The following is a 16,069-nucleotide window of genomic DNA, read 5'->3' as shown; positions in this document are numbered from 1 at the left end:
TAAATCCCCGCTTCATTGACTATGTTGGTATGTCTAATTTACATGCCTCTGCCGACAGAGGCATGTAGTCTAGACATACCCTCAGTGTTTACCTAGAGACAGGTTTCTTATATTGATAACCAGGACAAGGTGTGGTACAGACCCAGCCTCAGGGAAGCTGCTGCCACCCACCCACACACACTCTCTCTCTCATGTGGGGCTCTCCCAAAGGTCTCAGAGATGCAGGAGAACCGGACTCGTGCAGAATCCCAGACAGCCGGAAGCGCAGCCATTTCTACTGCCCGTGCAAACCTGAGTTTACCAAGACGGCAGCTGTTCCACAGTGCTTGGCTAATGGCACTCGCCTGCCTGCAACAGGGGTTGGATCAAGTCCTCGGAGGTCCATGGGAGAAGCCATCAGTCTTGGAGCTTCTCAGCAGGAGACGCCGGAGGGCTGACACCCTGCAGCAGCAGGAATCCGCGCCACCTTAAGAACGTTCATGGACTCCCCTGCTGTCACGTCAAGCAGACGCACGAAGCAGACCCAGAACGCCAGACTTATATGACTATGGACAGTCTGGTGGACGTGCTCATCACACCCAGATCTCTGAAGGTAGATGTGGCACGTGTCTGTCTTTATAAAACAAGCAGGTGCCCACCACCCTCATAGGAAGCAGGCTGCCTGCTAAGCGTCACTGCCACGTACGGACTGATGGGCCAGAGTCCCCTGGGTATGTGCTCGGGTGACTAGCTGGTCCTGCTGTCTGCGCCAGCCGAGCAGAACTAGGTACATCGATGCAAGCCCAGGGTGGATGCAGACGTACCCTTTGTGCCATTACGTTAGAGGGAAGACAGCATCTCCCACAACAAGAGGCCCTTGCCAGACTAATGAAGAGCCCTGGGTAGGAGACGTTCACATTGGCTCCAGAGCCACTTCCCTGGCTGGGAGGAGGTGCGGTGGATTCCTAGGGCAGGTCAGTTGCAAGAGCGGCAGGGGCCCTACCTTGCCATGCAAGGGGAGGCATTCTTCCAGCTGGCTCTCAAAGTTCCAGGAACCCATGGGGATCTCTGCCTCCCCCAGGAAGATGTTTCGGCCAAAGCGGTCGTGGTGCCACACTGAGAACTGCAAGATCCTGGAGAGCAGGAGGGATTTGTTGATCTCATACTGTGAAAAGACAGGAGCAGAGAGTCAAGGGTGGCTTCCAGGAGCAGCTAGGACCATATCTGAAGCCTGCACCATGAGGAGATGGCCCTAGTCTTTCCTAGGGAGAATGAAGTTCTCCCACTTCCTCCTGAGAGCCTCTCCGGTATGTCTGGCTATTGCCACATTCCTTTTCTCTTCAGGGTTTCACCCCCGAGAGCTGGGCAATTTAGCAGGTCTAATAAGGACACGCTCAATCATCCGCTGATCCTGCTCCTGTCGACTCCGGTACTTCACCGGCTCACGAGGAGTAAGGGGAGTTGATGGGAGAGTTTCTCCCATTGACCCCCCCTGCAGTGGGGACACGGTGGTAAGTCGAGCTAAGGTCCAACTCCAGCTTTGGTAGTCGTGTTCTTAGTTCAACATTGCCCCCTAGCAGGGACCTGGCTGAAGGCACAAGTGGGCCAGCCATCCTACTACCTGTTTTGCCCAGGCAGCTTCAGGTGTGTTCATCTGCTGTAGGCTCCAGACCACAGAGGAGCAGGGCCTGCACACCCCTTCTAAGGTCGCACTACACTGGGCAGCCCTGGCCCCTGGGGGAATGGGAAGCACCACCGGGTAGAGCTCTGGAAGCAGGGGAGCATAGGCCTGGCCTCGGGAGAGCAGAGTGGAGTTGCTCACAGATTTGGAGGGGAGGCTCCTGAAACAGGAGGCTCTGGAAACCCCCGGAGCTTGCTGGTTCCCCTTTCTGAATTTCCAACCTCTCCTCTTTGTGCCCAGTGCATTTACAGCAGGGAAGGGGGCTGCGTGGCATTTCCTTGGGTCGCTGCAGCACGGACTCTGCAGCAGAAGCGAGGAAGCGACGCATGCGTCTGGCAGCATTGTCCCTGCTGGAGCCACAGTGCTGGGACTGAGCCGGCTCCTTGCTCCTGTGACACTGCTGCCCTCCAGTGATATCGTCATGGCCCGGAGGGGGCTTCGGGAAGCAACTTTTCAGAGCTGGGAAGGGTGTTGTGAGTGGGGAGCCGCTCCCCCTCTGGGGAGGCAGCAGGATACAAGAGAAGCAAGCAGAACAGGAGAGCGACGCCCCTGCAGGGAGGTCATAGCATCCTACACAGATCAGGGCTCTCACTTAATGCAAGGCCAAGTCACCATGGCAACAGGGGCTGCAAAAAAACGCAAGGACCACACTAGAGAGCCCTGCATGGAGATGCTGTCAGTTAGGTCAGTCCCTGGCGCCTCCGGGGGCTCTACGCTTGCCTGCAGGATTTCTAGAGTCCTGGTCTGAATGGGAGATTAGCGGCCCTCCCCTGCCAGGGGCCCCAGCTGAGGGGCCAGGAGGAAGGGGCTGTTTTCCCTCCACCAGTGATGAAGCGTGGGGTGTCTGGTGGAGCAGCCTGCCTGCCCTGGGTCTTACGAGTTGGGTGAAGCACCTGCCTCCCCAGTGGAGCTGCGATGGGGCTCTCAGGGGTGGGTGGGACGTCCCAATGGCCCCCACCCCAGGGGCTCACCTTGAGCATCTCGTTGTACAGCGGGTTGATGCTGTTGCGTTTGATGGTTGTCTTGCGCTTGCCTTGCCGGGAGGTGTCAGGCAGGAGGTACGTCTTGACGTATCTAGGGGAGGCGAGCAGGCAGCGTCACCCGGGTCACAGGCCTAGCCCCAGACTTGGCACGTGCTGCGGCTCCCGCCTCCCCACCACCAGGCCTGCCTCCGGACGGCAGCTCAGACCCCAGCACAGGAGCTACCCTGCCACTCCAGACGGCAGCAGCTAGCGCAGGACGAGTCCAGGCCCCGCTGCAAGGGGGGCACCTGTGTCAGGCAGCCCCCTCCGCAGGCCAGCACTCACGGGTTGGAGCGCTTCTTGGCCTCGTCAGCGTAGGCCAGCTGGCGACACTCCTTCACGTGGATGAAGAGGGTCTGTGTCGTGTGCTCGTAGCTCAGCGAGAAGGCGATCTCTCCCGTGACGCAGATGTTGCCGTAGTCCCCGGCCTCGCTGTAGATGCTGACCATGCTCCCCAGCGTGCTCTGAAACACACGGCCCTGGTAAGGTTTGTGCCCGTTGGGGGCACGGAGAACCAGGGCGTCTCCAATTCCTCCACCCACGTCTGCCCTCCCGGCCACGGGACATCAACCGGTTCGCCAGGGGGTGAAAGGCACCGAGCACTTCCCAGACGCCTCACACCCCCTTGCGAGCCAGAGGGAGAAGCTCAAGCTGCCAGTCCCAGGCAGAGCTTGGCTTGGTCCCTAGCTCTGCCTGCCCCTGTGCTCTAACCATAAGACAGCGCTGCCTCTCTGCTCCCAAACCCCAGTCCTCTCTCAAGCATTTCCTCCAGCAGGCCTGGGGGGAGGGAGTAATGGAGGGACTCACCGAAGAGGTGCCACTGCGCATGCTGCCTCTGGCCGTCCTCCGGCGATGGATCTCCACCAGGTTGTCGATGTCCTCCTCCTCCTCCTGCAACAGGGACATGGCCACACGTACCAGCCGGAGAAACAGGCACCTAGACCCCCCAGACGCAGCCCTGCCCACTCCAGGGCTAAAGAGAGCCGGGCAGGCTACGGGCTCGGCCTGGGCCCAGACTCTAAAACCCGGGAAGGGGGGGGCGGGTCTCCCAACGCAAACTCCTCTCAGGTACATTCCCCTCAGACCGGGGGAAGATGCCCGGGCAGCAAGCCAGCACAGAGGAGCGCCACCCCCTGACTAGGGATGTAAACGGTTGACCAATAAGCATCTGTCTGGTTAACCGTAGGGGCTGCCCCAGGCCCGTGGGGCCTACCCCGGGCAGGGGGCTGCTCCAGCTGTGAAGAGCAGCCCCTTTCTGTGGCTGGCTCACCCGGCCTCCTGTCCCAAGTTACACGCTGGCTCCCCGGAAGCCGAGCCAGCAGGGGCTGCCGGCCCCGCAGCGCAGTTTCCCTGGGAGCAGGGCCGGCAGCCCTTGACGGAGTTCCTTCCCCACAGCCTCAGAGAGCAGAGCTCTCCGCCGAGGGCTCACTCGGACAAGGGGCTCTCGCTCGAGACCCGCAGCAGGGTCTGTGCTTCACAGCGAGCTGTACTGGTGGGGGGGGCTAGGTGGGGAGCAACTCCCCTTCCATCCCACGAGCCTCAGAAAATGGGGGGGTGCAAAGGAGAAGCCTCTCTGTGTAAAGCAAACGAGCGGATTCGAGGCAGCTCAATCGGCTCTCACCACTTCAGTGTTGAGACCTGGGACCGACTTGCTTCTGTCTCCCAAGGAGCCGCTTTCACTTCCCACGTCCTCCGGGCGCAGGTCGATGACGGACTTGGTGTACTCTGTGTCGGAGACAGGAGGGCGAGCCGCTGCCAATCCCAGCCCATCATGCAGCGTACGCGGGCTGCTACGGATGCAGCTAGTGCTGGCTCGCTCTTCACAGCACGCCCGGAAGCGGGCCAGCATTCCCATTTCCCGTTTATGGGCAGAGGCACCGAGGTGGGGTGAAGTGACTTGACCAAGGTCACCCAGCAGGCCAGCAGCAGAGTCAGGAACAGAACCACGGTTGCCCGACTCGGCCCCGTGTTGGTTTCCCTCAGAGGGCGACTCACCTGAAGGCCTCAGGATTCTCTTGGGATTCTTCTTAAAGACGGTTTCGTTCTCATCTGCGGATGCCGCCCCGGGACTCCCCACACGAGCTTCCTAGGAAGGAAAACGGACTGGTCAGAGAGGAGGAAGCAGTGTGTGTCTAGCAGCCCCCGACGCCACAGTGGACACATACGCTTTCTGAGCCGGAGAGATGAGTGTCTCGGGAGCAGCTGGGGATGGGCAGGGTGGATCCTTTGGTGCCCACGGGACCTGGCCTTTGCTTCCCCTCTTGGAAAGTGACGGTTTTCTCCAGGGAGTTTCTCCTGCGGACAGGGGGGAAGTCAGACTTGCCCTGTCTCCATCGGCCGGAGAGCTCTTCGTGGGGGAGGGGAGAGCCAGGACCCGCACCACAGATCACTTGTCTCTCTCAACAAGCACCACACGGCCCTGTGAGTGACTGAGTGTCACAGCTCACTAGAGCCCCATGCTAACGGGCTGAGCAGGGGAACCCCTGGCCACGCAGGGCCAGATTTAAAACCAAACAGCCCAACCCCTCTTCCCAGAGCTGCCTTCCGCACTTGCCGCTCGGCCTGTCCTCTGCACCACAGCCAGCTCAGAGCTAACTACTGCTTGGGTGGCAGCAGCTTGGTGCCTAGCCCCGCTCGTGGCGCCCGGCCTCCTAGGACGTGTCAGGATTTTACAAGCAGCTGGACACCAGCCTGCTCCGTGCACACAGAGCAGAGCAGCCCTGGGTTCAAAGGGGCCAGGCTTTGGAAGGCAGCTGCATTTGCTGGAAGGGGGGGAACCTCTGGAGCCATCTCCCCGTCAGTGTCTCAGATAAGCGTTCTCGGGGAGTGGAGACGAGGTCCCCGTTCACCTCAGAAGCATCCCTCAAGCCTGCCCTTTTCCTCCTGCTCCCGGTGTCCAAAGGACCCTTCCTCTGCCCTTTGAACCGTTGCCTCAAGGCAGGGGAGCAGGAGACGAAAGCAGGACAGGAAGCGCCGAGGATCTGACTGTTTCAGAGCCCAGGAATCAGTCTCTAACCTGGAGCTGACGTGGGGTCTGTACCCATCCAGACTCATGTTCTCCATGGACTCGGTATCACTCCTCCCGTCTCGTGGGTCCAAGGCTTCAGGGGGCATGCTGGGGTGCGGGGGAGAGAGAAAACAAACAGGTCTGTCCCGACAGGAGGAAGGGCAGTTCCAGACTGCAACGCAGGAGGCCAAGCCCTCCCGAGAGGCAGGGAGAACCAGGGTGTCCACCACTATGCTGTTATAGCAACAAGGGCCTTGGGGGCCCCTGGGCAGCACTGAACTTAGCTACCCAGGGCCTAGAGGAAGACACCAGCCCTGAACACAGCTGTTTCATCGATAAGGGCAGGAGATGGGTTTAAGGTACACAGAGCCGCTTGATTCGTGGGTCAGTACAAGACGAGTTTGCTCAGATCAGACCTGCCTAAGCACGTTGCTCGTGGATTGGCGTGGAGACCTCTTGAGGCTCTCTGGGAAACTCCACTGGAAGGCTGGATCACCCAACGGCAGAGTCTCCTCAGCTAAGAGCACCAGGAAGCAGCCCGGCAAGAAGCATCAACAAGCTGAGGGCGCTTTAAAAAGGCCTGCTCTATTTTAGCTGCATATGGGCCCCATAAGCCAGGCAGCATTACTGGTCAGCTCCTGTCATTTACAGCTTCATGCCACAGCCCAACTGAGCTGCCCAGGAGCCAGAAAGCACCACGGGCTGGGTTAACACCCTCCTCCCCGGGCTCCTCTTTCGGGACAACAGATTCCAGCATGGCCTAGAGCCCCGTTGCCAAAGGGCTGGTAGCGTTCCAGCTGCAGCCGGCAGGAGGACGCCAGCGACCAGCTGAACGGACAGAACCTCACACAAAGCCCGTGGACCCGCACAGACGTGCCACCCACAGGCCCCAAAGCATCACCCTAGCAAGGGGAGGGCATCACCCCGGGGCCTCTGGCTGAAGGAATGGGGCAGGAGCAGCAGCACCCGTTCCTCCCTTCCGCAGTTCCTGGCTCTTGGCCATTCTTACATCCCCCCCGACGTGATTTCCTGACTGCCCACCAGGCTCGGTACCAGACCCACGCCAAGCCAGGGCAATTGGGACTCCATCCTGTTGGGGGTTCCCTGTGTAAAGCTGGGGGCAACTCAAGTGACCCAGTTTTAAGCGAGGACGGGCTCTTCCCCAATCTGCCTGCCACGTCCTGGAGACCCGCAGGCGTCGGCTCGAGCATTCAGCAGCCAGGCTCCGAGTACGCCGGGGGTTCCACAGCATGTTGTAACCTTACAGCGCAGTCACCCGCTCGTGCTAGCGGTCACTCTGGCAAACCCGTCTCTGGCTCTTCAGGGACAGCAGGGAGGGTGGGTCAGGAACCCGCCATCGCAGAGCCCCAATCGCCGGCAGCCCCATGCACACGCACCTGCTGTGTCTCCCCAGGAGGCTGCGTGGTGCAGGGCGCCAAGCCCTGCCGGCAGTGCCAGCGCAAATACCCCAGCAGGGCATCTCCCTGCCCCTCCAGCTATTCAGGAGCAAGCGCAGAGTGCTGCAGGGAGGGTCGCTGCTTTCCCACAACCCCGGCTCCACCCAAGCTTTGGGGGCTGGCCTGGCGGCACATGCCAAACACGAGGCTGTGCCCTCTGCTATTACCAGCTCTCCGCCCTTGAGATGGCATCTTCTCCAAGCCCCCTGCTCTGCCCACGCAGGTCACGGCTTCCCCAAGAGATCCGAGGCGAATGCAGGGAGGGTGGAGCTGGCTCCGAGCAAGGACACACGCAGGGGGGATGCAAGGCTCACCTGGGCTCCTTCTGTCGCTCCTGGGGACTCTTCTGCTCTGCCACGGTGGAGCCTTTCGGCTCGCTCGGCTGTGCCTGCTGCAGGAGGGTTTGCCCCACTGTTTCCCTTTTGTTGGCTGGAAGAAAAACAAACCCACAATGCCAAGGCGACCGAGACGGCAGAGCAGCAGCCCAGTGGGGCAGCCTGCAGAGACCGGGGGGGCCTTATTTCCCTATTCAAGCACTTGGACACCCTTACGAAGGAGAACACCAGTGCCTGCCTCCGACCTCGAGGGCCCCCGAGGGGTGAACCAGGGCTCTGCACGTAGGCCACCAAAAAAAAGGCACGTCCCAGAGGTGTTCCTCCTGGCTCCCCACCCAGAGCGCAGCTGGGTCCTACCTGGAGGCTTGCGCCGAAGGGACATTCGCACGAGGTCGCTCCCCAGCCTGTTTGCAAAGCGATTGACTCTCTGGTCATAGAACCAGTCGCCGGTTGTCTTCTTCAGCTCCCTGCAGGGGAAAGAGGCAGTGAGAGGCCATTCTCGCCCTCCACAAGGTCAGCCTCTCCCCCCCCCCCCCGCTGGTGGGGCACCGTAGGCGGGCATGGCAATTTCCGGATTCAGAAGCACAGCAAGACAAGATCCCGGCCCCGAAGAGCTGACAGGATAGCCCTGGGCACACCCAGGCTCCGAAAGGCCGCCAGCAAGGGAAAGACACAGGATGCTTGGTGCATCGGCAGCAGGAAGCTCCTCCAGAGCCAGCGGCAGTAGGAGAGACGCTGCAGTACCACAGTGGGAGAGGGACAAGGGGAGCCAAGGACACATGGAAGGGGAAGGGAACAGAGAGGGCTCTTTTTCACCACCGATAGTTTGCCTGCTGCGAGCAGGGATGAGGGGCGTTGGAAAGGAAGATTTGTAGCAGCAGAGGCTGGACCTGAGCGGGAGGGAAAGAGGAAGGCTGGAGCCCAGGGGGTCAGCTGCAGCAGAAGACAAGCCAGACAACCCCGCTCAGCAGAAGAGACGGACGGATGGGCTTTCGGGATGGCAGAGGAAGCCAGCGGACTTTGCAAGAGCCCTGCTGTGCACGGGAGCAGGAGGGCACCAGGACTGTGGCAGACACACACTCACGCTTCCTTGGTGCAGACTTTGCAGCGCCAGGTGCTGTTGACGCTGTAGGAGCGACAGTCCCGACACACCAGGTGGTTGCAGCCGCGGCAGGTGTTGGCCTTGGGGCTCACCCGGCCCAAGCTCTGCTGGCAGCGGGCACAGGTCCGCTCGCTGTAGCGCTGGCTGCCTCGCTTGGCCCCTTTGCGCCGGATCTCCAGCAGCTCGTTCTTCAGCCGCCTGTCGGGGACACACGCCCGGGAGCCGCTAAACCCACACGCAGGCCTGGGAGCGGAGTCGAGGCTGCCCCTCCAAGCGGGTCCGAACAGGGCAGTGATGCCTGGGCAGCTACCACCACCCATTTCCCCCTCCAGGAAGGGCAGGGCACAACACCAGCAGGGCAGAAAGACCCGTCCCCACCCTGCTACATGCTGGCCTGGCGGGTTTTGCCTGTAAGGCAGCAGGGCCTGCCAGGGGAAGGCTCTCACCTGATCCTTTTCTCTTCCGCTTTGCGGAGCTCTTCATCTCGCTGCAGGACTTGCAGGATCACCTCCCTCTCAGCCTCCGACAGGAAGGACAGGTCCATAGCCTCCGACATGGCTTTTCTCATGACCTGCCGGCCCTCCCCTGGCAGCCGCTGGACTCCTCAGAGCTGGGGGCAAGTTAGCAAGTTAGTCCAGCCAAGTGCCTGGGGTCCCGTAACCCACTGGGGATTTGTACGAAGCAATAACGCCTTGACCCCCCAGTCGTCCGACTGCCCCTCACTGCGGCCGTGGGGCCCACCTCAAAGCGAGGCTGCAGGGAGTCCCCGGTGCTCCGTGCATTAGTCACAACAGCAGGATCCCGGCATCCTGCCCTGGCCTAGGAGCCGGCCCGCCCAGTGCCCAATACACAAGGTTCCGTGTTTGGGAGCACCTGGCTCCCTGCACGTGGCCTTAATGAGCCTCGGTGGAACCATCCAGTGGCTGAGTCATTCCACCAGCGCGCTTGGCATTTCCTGCCTGCGTCCAGACCGAGGGGGCCGACGGAGGGAAGAGCAGGATGGACTGGAGTTCAGAGCTATAGCACTGCTCCTCCCTGCTGGCACCTGCCCAAGAGTCTGAGCCCCACACCCCTCCCCAGCTCCATGGAGGTGAGGACCTGGCCTACGAGACTCCCCTCTGAGCCCAGAGAAGGCAAACGAACAAAAAGATCAGGCCCCTCTATAAGCTGCCATGAGCACGATTTCTGTAAATCTAGGCCCATATCTAGGTCACTTCCTGTCCCAGCTCAGCCCAGCAGAATCACGGCAGCAAAGCACCAAGCAAGAGCCTTCGGAATCATCCCTCCCCCATGGCAGGAGCAGGCTCCCGGGGGCTGCGTGGCACACGACAGCAAGCAGACACGGCTATTGAGAGCAGCGCGAGCGCCGTCCCTGCCTGGCTCACGCCGAGCCTTGCTGGCTCATTTCCTCGTCTGGACCCCTGCTTTCTCCCGGGGTGCATTTTCCCCACTGCCTGCAGGAAGTTCACATTCCCGATGCTGCCGGAGTGACCTTCCTGCCTCCGAGATGACATCACACTCGGTTGTCATGGCTACAGCTGGGCTGGACTTCAGAGATTCCGTGGGAGCAGGTGGCCAGGACTCCGGGAAGGCGGTCTCGAATCTCATTCCGTTCCAGCTCAAACGTGTTTGGGGTAGGGGGGTTAAAGTTTTGTTTTGAAATATAAAAGAAAGCCAACCCGGGCCTTCGGCTTTGCCTATGAAAAGGGCCCTAACAAACTCACGGCCACGAAAAACGAATCCCGGACCTTGTGGGTGCGTTTACCCTATATCACATAGATTTCATGGGGAGGCTCGCATTTCTCAGATTGAGAGCCCTGATCAAAAGAGCTGAAGGGGTGAGGGAGTCCCCTTTACTTCTGCTTTGCCTTCAGGGCGGCATAGAACTAAGGGTGGCAGTATCCTATCCTGCCATCTGTGCTTCTGCACTGCTGCTGGCAGCAGGTCTGCCTGCAGAACTGGGATTCTGGCCATCAGCCACCGCTGCCCAGCTCTGAAGGCAGCACTGCCAGCAGCTGTGCAGAAAGGTGGCAGTACTACCACCCCCCTACGTTAACCTTGCCACATACACCACTTCTTTTGGGGGTCAGGACCCCTACAATTACATCAAGGTGAAATATCAGATTTTAACAGCTGAAATCATGACTTTTTTTTAAATCCTATGCCCATGACATTGATCAAAATGGACCGTGAATTTAGTGTGGTCCTACCTATGAATGAACTCGAGAACACAAGTCAAGACAGAGCAAGTCATTCGTTAACTGCCCTAGATAGACAAGTACATCTTCCGTATTGAAGACACTAAGCAAAAATAGGTTGCATTGTTAGATTGTAACTTACCAGGTGTGAAAAAAATTCTCACCCCATTTTGTAAACCACCTCTTTAACGAAAGGTCAAACAAACCTCAGCACTCTAAAGAGACACTTCTACTACAGAACTCATCTTTGCTGGTTCCTTAGTCCCCTTCTCAGTCTATTAAGTGTGCTGTAGTAGTTTTAAAAAGGCCCACCATTTCCACTGCAAAAGGGTGGTGTCAAAGACAAAGGATTTGGCTTCAATATTTTGTTTCTTCATTAAAAAGAGAAAGATTTTTACAAGATTCTGAGATCACTAGTAACGCTGCCAGGAACGTTTAAAAAGCATCACCCTTTGGTTCCCAGTACTGTGCTAATGCATGTGAGAACTGGCAAGTGAAACTGATCAACTGGCCATTGTTCAAGCAAAACAACATTGAAAACCAGTTAAAACTCCGTTTTTAATAATCCAAGATGCCCTTTATTTAGGTTCGTAAGAAACGTAACGTGAATTTTAAACTGTCCCTGTTCCTTTAAACAGCCTTGCTCTACAAACATGCAAGAAGCTAGAATCTGGGTGCTAAAAGGAAAGCAACAAAGAGCAGCAATAAGAACAAAAGCAATAGGGAGCGTAAGTGGGTTATCTGAACTACCAAGCCTGACTGAAGCCATCTCTCTGCCCTGTCAGGGATTGGACCCTCGAGGTGCACTTCTTACTTCACAACTTGCAGTTTGCTGGTTATCCTGGCAAGCCTCGTACCCCAGCGACCGGCACTTAGATCGAGCATCCAGAAACAAGCAAAGTAACGCCAGTCTCCCTGCCAGCAACATGCTTGTACACGCCGATTCATTTCCTACTCCATGCCCACTGTCCTACTCAGAATGTAATCCTCCAACTCACACCTTGCTCCGAGTCCGTATCAGCTACTGGGATTTGATCTAAGAAGCAGGATGTAGATCTGGGCTCTCTCTAAATCACAACTAGGCTGGCCATTTCCACATTTACTGCAGCATAAGGTTTGGGCTCCCAAGGGCTGAATAAACACCCTCAACTCTCCCACAATCAGCAGGCTTTGGGGATGCCCTCATCTGGTCTCTCCTTTTCAACTCCAAGGTGGCACTTTCCCTCACAGAGAAGCTCTGGTCTGATGGCTGCCTAAAGTCCTAAATCTGAGGAAAATCAACAGCAGCAGCTCCTAGGCCAGCTGGAGCACTGGCCAGGCTGGGAGAGGATGGAAGTTGCTTAGATTGTTTGTTTAGAATTGGCTTTTCTAAATTACTTAGGTGTCCTAAGGCAGGTGTGCAGAGGGACAAGCATTTTCCCTTTTTGTTCTATATTCAGGAGTATTCGTCTTGGCCTCAGGTGATCCGGAGATGGTCCGGACCGATCTTTGCTCCGACTAACACTAAGATGCCAATCATGCACCCAGACAGAGGAACGTTGAATCTTTCCTTCTGAGGAGTTTGATGAGCTCTCTCGTTAGCGCAGCTGCCCCAGAAGGCTCTTTTGTTCGTGGCGGTCCCACCTATTCCAGTATCCTCCCTGACATTCACTGCCAGGGCCCCTGCTCCAAACTTTGGTTGCTGAGAAGGGCCACCACTTGAAGATGGAACGGTCACACTCAGATGCGGGAAAGGACCCAGGCCAGAGCAGTGGAGGCTGTTTTGCATAAGCCCAGGAGTGCCATGCAAAGAGGTCAGCTCCCTTTCCTCTCGCTGTGCAGTGTCGGCTTACACCCCAGTGACCAGGAAGAGAAAGAATGAAGCTGAACCAGTTGAGGAAGCTCTTGCTTCTGATGGGAAGCCAGTTCTCTCTAAGGGGACCTCCCCTAGCCTAGCCATATGCTCTCTGCTCACTACACTTCCAACCCTCCTTCTCCCCCGCCGATGCTTGCTCCTTGGTCTGCTGGGTGAAGGGAGGGGAGTTTGATTCTTCCTTAGGAACACTGCACCCTCCAGAACCGGACTCAGACGCACCCGCTTCCACCTCCAAAGAGCCATCTCAATCCAGTTTTGAAGGGCCACTGCTCTATTCTCCTGTAGCTACACAGCTCCACGGCTTCTTGACGGCTTCCCTTCAACCCAGGGGAAGCCAACCAAGTGTCTGGCATTGCCTTACTTCCACACAAGGTCTGGGACTGCCCAGCTTCTCTGTATGTGGAACTGCATAGGAAAGGCAAGAACCCTCCCTCGCCTACGTTTAAGTGCATACACTCGGGGCCAACTCTGGTTCATACAGAGGGAGGGCTTACCTCTTTAGATCGCACCTGCTTCTAATCCACTCTGCATATGCATTACAACAGCTGGACTTGAAACTCTCACTTTCCTACACGTAACCCAGACCCTTTAGAACCGTGGCGTCCAACCAGTTCTGAAGCAACAGACATGATAGCAAGCACATTGGACACCACGGCTTTAGACTGTAAGAATGAACATACGGGGTCAGACAAGCCGACATACGGGGTCCACGCAGCCCAGTATCCTGTCTTCCAGTAGCAGCCAGTGTCAGGTGCTTCAGAGGGAATGAACAGAACAGGGCAATTTATCACATGATCCATCCCCTACCATCCAGTCCCAGCTTCCAACTGTCAGAAGTTTAGGACTACCCAAAGCATGGCCCCAACTCTCTTGGCTAATAGCCATTGAGGGACTTATCTTCCACAAGCTGGTCTAATTCTTTTTTTGAACCCCATTATACTTTTGCCATCACAATTTCCCCTAGCAATGAGTTCCACAAGTTGACTTCCACATTTCCTTTTGTTTTAAATATTCAGCCTATAAATTTCATTGATACCTGCTTCATGGGTTACCCCAAGGGTAAGTAACCCTTCCTTATTCACTTTCTCCACCTCAGTCATGATTATAGACCTCTATCAGAGCCATACTTAGAAGTCTCTCTTCTAAACTGTACAGTCCTGGTTGTCTTAATCTGTCCTCACATGAAAGCTGTTCCACCCCTCCACCCGCTTCGACACAATCTCTGGATTGGGTCCTCAGATTCAAGCTTCTGACGTATGGCATGGCAAAGGGATAACACAAAAGTGACTGCAAGGTGTGAATTGAAATTCTCCAATTTACACCTTCTGACCACAGAAGTTATACCAACCACACACACTCCCACACACACACACACACACACACACACACACACCCCTCTGCACCTGTAAACAAATCCACCTTGCTTGCACCATCTGAAGTTGGCCGGTCTCCCAGTGTGCTACAACACAGGAACACCTCTGGCAAAGGGAGAAAATATTTGCAAATGGATGAAGGTTTGAATTGGGTTGTGCCCACGAAAGCTCATGATACCATCTACATGTTTTGTTAGTCTTTAAAGTGCTACTAGACTATTCGTTGTTTAAGGTTTTCTAATTAGGAAAGTGACTTGGAGGAAGGTTACCTGCATCTATCAAGTGGAGAAGCTTTCAACACAACAGTCCGATAGCTATGATTCCACATGCACACCAAGCACTGTCCAAGCATGTAAGACAAATACTGCTTCTATCTGGGTAGATGTCAGCCCTCCTTCTTTCATGACAGGACATTCGCCTCATAGATAGAAATGAATGCATCCTCCCACAAGCAGAACAAAGCAGGGACCTGAGTTATTAGAGTCATGGCCCTTTCCTGCAGCAGGAAGCCTGGGACTGCTGTGTAAGATACCAGGGGCCCTTGAACAGATAGGGAAACAAACTCCCCACGCCCAACACAAGCTGCAAGTCTTCCTCTCCTCCCTGAACTGCCCCAGGGCTAGAAACCAACAATTAGGGAATGGGAGCAGATTCTGGACCAGCTTAAGCAGCCATGCACACACACACACACACACACACACACACACACACACCGCGCATCACAGGGATTGCACCACCTGCCCTAGGGATGTGACCGTTTAACCATGTAAAGTTTACGGTTAACAAATAACCCTGCACATTTTGGTTAACGTTCACGGCTCTGCCCAGGTTCTCGCTCCACTCTGGGGGAGCTGGCTGCCACCTCACACTGGTACCTCTGTATCAGACACAGTAGCTCCGCTCTGGGGGAACCCGCTGTCACCCCACGCCGCTACCTCTGCACTGGGGGAGCCGGCTGTCACCCCACGCTGGTACCTCTGTATCAGACACAGCAGCTCTGCTCCAGGGGAGCCGGCTGTCACCCCGCGCCGCTACCTCTGCACTGGGGGAGCCGGCTGTCACCCCACGCTGGTACCTCTGTATCAGACACAGCAGCTCTGCTCCAGGGGAGCCGGCTGTCACCCCGCGCCGCTACCTCTGCATTGGGGGAGCCGGCTGTCACCCCGCGCCGCTACCTCTGCATTGGGGGAGCCGGCTGTCACCCCGCGCCGCTACCTCTGCATTGGGGGAGCCGGCTGTCACCCCGCGCCGCTACCTCTGCACTGGGGGAGCCGGCTGTCACCCCGCGCCGCTACCTCTGCACTGGGGGAGCCGGCTGTCACCCCGCGCCGCTACCTCTGCACTGGGGGAGCCGGCTGTCACCCCGCGCCGCTACCTCTGCACTGGGGGAGCCGGCTGTCACCCCGCGCCGCTACCTCTGCACTGGGGGAGCCGGCTGTCACCCCGCGCCGCTACCTCTGCACTGGGGGAGCCGGCTGTCACCCCGCGCCGCTACCTCTGCACTGGGGGAGCCGGCTGTCACCCCGCGCCGCTACCTCTGCACTGGGGGAGCCGGCTGTCACCCCGCGCCGCTACCTCTGTATCCGAGACAGCAGCTGGCTCGCCGGGAGCAGGGAGCAGGCTGGCAGGCTGGAGTCAGGGCGCGCTGGGAGCCGGTTTAACCATGGAACCACTGAAATTTTCCAGCAGTTGCAGCCACTTGCCCATATTCCCACGGGCCACAGCGATCCAGCGCTCGCTCACCACTCGCTCCGGAGGGGAACGCGTCCGCAGCCAGCCGGGCTCCGCTCTCCCAAAGCCCAGCCGCGCCCGCAGCGCCACGAAGCGCGGCTCGCAGCCAGCGGGCCCGGGGCCGGCTCCCTGGGCAGGGCCGGCAGAGCGTCAGGCGGGGGCCCCTTTCCCGCACCCCGGCCCCGGGACCTGCCTGCGGACGCCGCCCCGATCCGCCGCCGCGCCCGGCTCCAGGGGCTCCCAGCAGCCGGGGGCGGGGCCCGGAGCGCTACCTGCGGCGCCTGCCGGCCCGGCTGAAACTTTCCCCCCCGGGGGGCGGGGCTTGAGCC

At 58.0% G+C, this 16,069-nt stretch overlaps 1 protein-coding gene across 4 annotated transcripts in view; it reads right to left on the bottom strand.

Annotated features, from left to right (window-relative positions):
* Positions 1–16,069, bottom strand: part of SYTL4 (synaptotagmin like 4) — a 24,011-nt gene extending 7,942 nt beyond the window's left edge. Inside the window, exons 1-13 of one of the 4 annotated variants that reach the window (XM_075896739.1) lie at positions 15,934–16,069; positions 9,030–9,193; positions 8,566–8,781; positions 7,839–7,948; positions 7,461–7,575; positions 5,699–5,797; positions 4,848–4,977; positions 4,678–4,768; positions 4,304–4,407; positions 3,490–3,573; positions 2,968–3,146; positions 2,632–2,734; positions 983–1,144 (exon numbers count right to left, since the gene is read on the bottom strand). In XM_075896739.1, coding sequence (XP_075752854.1) covers positions 983–1,144; positions 2,632–2,734; positions 2,968–3,146; positions 3,490–3,573; positions 4,304–4,407; positions 4,678–4,768; positions 4,848–4,977; positions 5,699–5,797; positions 7,461–7,575; positions 7,839–7,948; positions 8,566–8,781; positions 9,030–9,151 — 1,515 coding nt within the window. In that variant the 5' untranslated portion in view covers positions 9,152–9,193; positions 15,934–16,069. The other 3 variants (XM_075896740.1, XM_075896741.1, XM_014580796.3) reach the window with 3 other exon arrangements.

This window comes from Pelodiscus sinensis, chromosome 13 (genome assembly GCF_049634645.1).
Source record: "Pelodiscus sinensis isolate JC-2024 chromosome 13, ASM4963464v1, whole genome shotgun sequence".
Classification (NCBI taxonomy): Eukaryota; Metazoa; Chordata; order Testudines; family Trionychidae; genus Pelodiscus; species Pelodiscus sinensis.
This window is presented reverse-complemented; position numbering and strand designations above follow the sequence as displayed.